Raw genomic sequence first — 4,876 nt, forward strand, 5'->3', positions numbered from 1 at the left:
ATAAAGACAAGTAGATGTTCCTGTATTATTTATCCACACGTCGTTGACACAAAATGAAACGCACCGGCAGAATACTGTGGTGGATCTCTGTCTAGGGACGAAAATGCCGGCATCAATTTACATCTTATAATTAAAGTTGTGCCACAATCTATGCATTACTCCAGTCTTAAATAAAACAGCCGACTTGTGTGGACCTTAAAGACAGATGTGACAAAACACGAGAATTAACTCCACAGTATATTTGCAGAAATAGTTACTACAACGTGGCTCATAAGCAAAATTACATGTTACATCCAGCTGCGGTTTCAGAGCCGCAATGCAAGCAGTTCAATTACCGATACAGACGCCGATTTTTAAGCATTTGAATACTCAAGAACCACGAATGCACATTTCATCAAGCGGCAAGGATGAAGACAAAACAGCTATCTCTATCTTGTCTGCTAAAGACGAGCTTGATGGTATTTAACAAAGACTCATTAAAATATATAACTCTGGAAGATGTAGAGTACCCTTGATACTGTTTTTTCTTGACAAACCCTTACTATTACATAGCAATACATATAATACTCAGCCGTTGAGTAAGCAATACCTAAATTCCTTTCATCGTATCTGGATCATTTCGCACGTTATACTAAGAGTCCTAAATAAGTAAATAACACAGAAAACGGATGAATATGAAGATCATGAATAAAACATCTTTAAAAATGGTTTACCATGCTTAATCCATTCGGGAATGATTGATAATTTTCCCAATTAACGGACTGTCCATAATGTGATATTTTCCCCAATTGGAAAATTATTGTGCAGCAAAATTACACAACTGTGCATTGAATAACACAGATCAATCAAAACGTTTCGTGTTGGATCGGCAAAATCTCACTCAAAGCTTTACCTTCAATTTAAAGAATTAAGGGTATTTCCAGACCTTGCAAAAAACTTATTTGGGCAACTCGTACTTCTCTTTTGAACAAAAATTATCTTACAGTATCTGCATTTTTGTGCACATACAGTTTAGCATAAAGCTCAACATGTTTGACATGCAATCCTTCACAAAAGATCTATGCAGGGCATATATATGGTCTAATGACTTTGTTTCATTTGGTCTTTACATAAATACATATCTAACATTTACATACACACAAATTTATATATAATCTCATTTTTCTGTACAGTTATACATGTAGAAACTTTGAAATGTTAAATGATACTATAAAGTAAGGGTTTTTTTCAGAGAAAATAATTTGATTAGGAAGTCTTAAAAACAAAGACAAGTAAGGAACTCAGAAGAATCATCTTTTATCTTTGAAAAAGCCTTGATCTGTGCTGCTCTCTTTAATTGTTACTGTTAAAAAGTTTGTGGTCACATCTGTCACCACGACCTTCTCCACGTTGTTCAGACAAGGGCTCCAGGAATCTTCATCCGGCTCTCCAAGAATCCTGGACACTGGGATTTTGGCAACAAGAGAGGGCTGGTCCCTCAGTGGAGGACCATCAGGCTGGTATAGGCTATTTTTTGACAAGTGCTTTAGTTTGGGCTGTGGAGAGGACAAGCCACCCGAGCATTCCTTAGTCCTGCAGCTCTGAATGTCCAAGCCTGCTGCTCTGTGTGTGTGCGCACTCCTGTCTAAACCATAGTGGTGCATACTTCCACTGGGTATTGCCCGTGTCTGTTTTGGGGCGTATGTGGGATCCTCCTGGTGCCGTCGGGCTAATTTAATTACTCTCATCTCCGAGCCTGCCTTTTCGCCCTCAGAGGGGCCATGCTTCCCCAGTTTGACTGGGCCATAAGTCATCTGTTCTTCTGACCTCCTCTTAGCAGGCTCTGGGGCCGGAGCACTGTTAAGGTTGTCTTTGAAGCGCAGTTTTGGCTTTGGCCCCCTCTTCTTGGGTGCAGAGACTAATCCGTCAGCAGCAGAAGGAGATCTTTGCAAGGCAGAGGGACGGTGCTCCCGAGCGGGCTCCAGAGGTCTGATGCGCACACTCTCACCCCTGTTGACAGTGCTAGGAGGAAAGATGGTGGGTACGATGGCCCGTAAGCCCTCCCGAGCTCTTGGGGTAATGACAGGCTCTGGATTTGGGAATGAAACCCGAATCCCCCTTGCCGCCTCACTCCGGAATTCGTACGTTTTGGCTTTAGCTTTGGCTTGAGCCTACAGGAGCAATAACAAAGGGACAGTCTTACAATACAAGTGATAATAAAAAGGTTATTAAATAAACTCACCACGGAGCAAATAAAGCCAAATTGTAAACAGAAAAACTTTCAATTCTTCAATATTTTCATCTGAAAAGTTCAATTCAGTTCAGTGCAATCAAATTCTAACCTTGGTGTATCCTTTACGAAGTGGTATATAATACATATTACATATTATTTGTTGTGTATCACCCCAATTTGCATTGGTGCAAGGTGGTCAAGGTAAATACAGCCAAAATGTCAAACCTCTGTTCGGAGGTTTACAATTTACAAGACAGTAAGACAGAAATGGAGGCAGTAAGACAGAAATGGAGGAAATGAAAGAATTCCCTATGTATTAGAAGCACAATTTTCTATTTTCCATTCCCATTAGATAACAGGCACAGAAATACCTTTAATTTTAAATGTAATTTCTTAAATTAATTTTAACTTTATTTAATTTTTAATAACACCATGCATGGGCAAGATTTCTAGACCTCTACTTCCTGCCCGAAAGACCCAGGGAGTTTAGACTCTGCTTGCATGATGTGGTCATTATACATTTTCCCATTCCAGGCACATACACTGTTGCAAGGTTATTATGATAGGGTTACTATAGACCATGAAAGGCCCACTGACTCATGTAAAAATAGTGTAAATAAATTGACAGTAGTGTGGTGTAATGGTTAAGGAGCAATTCTTACAACCTAAAGGTTGTCAGTTCAGTTTGGGCACTGATGCTGCACTGTTGTAAGCCTGTGCAACATACTTGACCTGGATTGCTTTACTAAATATCAAGCTGTACAAATGGATGATAAACAATTTATGTACACCTTAACATTGTTAACTATGTATGTGTTGAGCGAAAAATATATTGTGAATACTGTGTAGATTAGGATTAAATGAATCCTAAATTAAAAGCCCTGTACTGCCATCCACTTAGAAACAAAACCAAGCCTACAACCTATGTGAGACCAAATCCATTTCGTGGACATGACTGATCAGTGCACACTGTACACCTACATCTCAACACTTACATCTGCATTTTAAGAATGGACTAATAGCAGGACATACCCAAACCTATTTTTATGAACATTTTATGAATTGTGCATAAAAAGTCATTCTGATATTTTGTTAAAACTCACACAACATTCAATACTAAAACAGTTACTGCACAGTGACTAATATGATCTTTAATTATAACTTTAATCATTGGTTATATTTATGGTTTCAATATTTTACAAATAAAATGTAGAAAACACTGACCAAAATTATAAGATAAATGGCATTCCTCCAAAAATGTTTTATATAAAAAACTGCATTAGAACAGATGTAGCTAATAAGTTATAGTGAAAGCCCCTTGTGGTTAAAGTGAATAGTCCCTCAAGCAAAAGTGGGTGGAGACAGTCTTGGGAGGTTTGTTTATATGCCACATGCCTGACACGTTGACCAACACGGAAAGCCCATGTCGATCACACCGCCATCATTATCAGCTGCCTATGACATAGCAAGGTAGCTAGCCAGATCATAAACATTAATCACTGGATTCAGTTCGCTACCCACCCTTAGAAGAAAAGTCTTCGGTTTAGGTCCCCTCTTTTTAGGCCCAAAGAGCTCCCTCTCACGTTCTCTGTAATAACACATGATATCCATTTTCCACATGCATGTCTGCAGGGCGAAGCAAAATGCACGCCAGAGAATACATACAGCGAGCTAACCACATTTAATTTAACTGTTACCTCTTCCCTATCGCACAGGCCTGCGGTTGGCTGCTTACCTCTCTTCGAATGCGGCGAAGAGGCGGGAGTCCAAGATATTTTCCTCCGGTTCCCAGGTGCTATATCTAAGCAGAAGCCACAACACATTGACACTCTGTAATTTGCGACAATTCATTTCACATTCACAATTCAACTCACAGTGAGGCTGAGTTCATTGTACACGGATAGTTAGCTGCGCATACGTTGCGAGTCCTAGCTAGCTGGCTGGCTAGCTGCGTCGCCAGTTAGTTAGCTAGCTAGCTAGACACCTACGTCGATTGCTAGCTAGCTAGCTAAAACCGCTGGTAGTTAGCAAGCATGCTAAGCTAGCTTGCTGTAGATATAATGTAATCAAACGAAACTCGCCAGCTAGCAGGGATGAGACTTGTTTGTGACTGGCTAGCTTACAAACGTTACTCACTTCGGAGACCAGCCCTTCCATTTCACAAGGTATTCCATTCGACCCTGCAAGTGCAATTAGAAACGTAAAGGAAAAACATTTGGTCAGCAAGGCAGCACTGCCCAGATATTGATATGTAAACGACATGTATTTATGACAGCAACAAAAGTTAATTTGCGGCTTTCACATACTCTTCTTATACGCCGTTTGATGATGGATTCGGCCGCGAACACTCTCTCTCCAACAGCCGACAGCTCCATGTTTACTTCAGTCTACCGTTAGATATTTTTCTCTCCACTAGCTGGTGAATTCCAGACAGCCCATAATACTCATAACCCAGCAAAGACGTCATCACGTTTTTAATGTGTTGCCAAGCACCGCTGTCGGTGGAACCGTTTAGAAGAAGTCTATTGGTTCAGATGTTGCTACGTGTTCTGGGTTGCTAAGTTGGGAGGAGGAGCGTTTCATTACGAGGAAGTGACGCTAATGCTAAAATTCTGTGATTGTGATTGTGGCTGGGTTCGTGTTTGTACGGTTTGACCGAAGAGA

General features: G+C 40.4%; 1 protein-coding gene across 1 annotated transcript; it reads right to left on the bottom strand.

Annotated features, from left to right (window-relative positions):
* Nucleotides 1-1,289: 1,289 nt before the first annotated feature.
* On the bottom strand, nucleotides 1,290-4,669 carry cbx8b (chromobox homolog 8b). Its single transcript, XM_036543100.1, has 5 exons — nucleotides 4,519-4,669; nucleotides 4,349-4,392; nucleotides 3,948-4,013; nucleotides 3,734-3,800; nucleotides 1,290-2,150 (listed from the first exon to the last, which is right to left on the bottom strand). Exons 1-5 carry the CDS (start codon nucleotides 4,585-4,587, stop codon nucleotides 1,290-1,292), a joined length of 1,107 nt encoding a protein of 368 aa, XP_036398993.1. The 5' UTR covers nucleotides 4,588-4,669.
* Nucleotides 4,670-4,876: the final 207 nt, after the last annotated feature.

The sequence above is a fragment of the Megalops cyprinoides genome, chromosome 1 (assembly GCF_013368585.1).
Source record: "Megalops cyprinoides isolate fMegCyp1 chromosome 1, fMegCyp1.pri, whole genome shotgun sequence".
Taxonomy (NCBI): Eukaryota; Metazoa; Chordata; class Actinopteri; order Elopiformes; family Megalopidae; genus Megalops; species Megalops cyprinoides.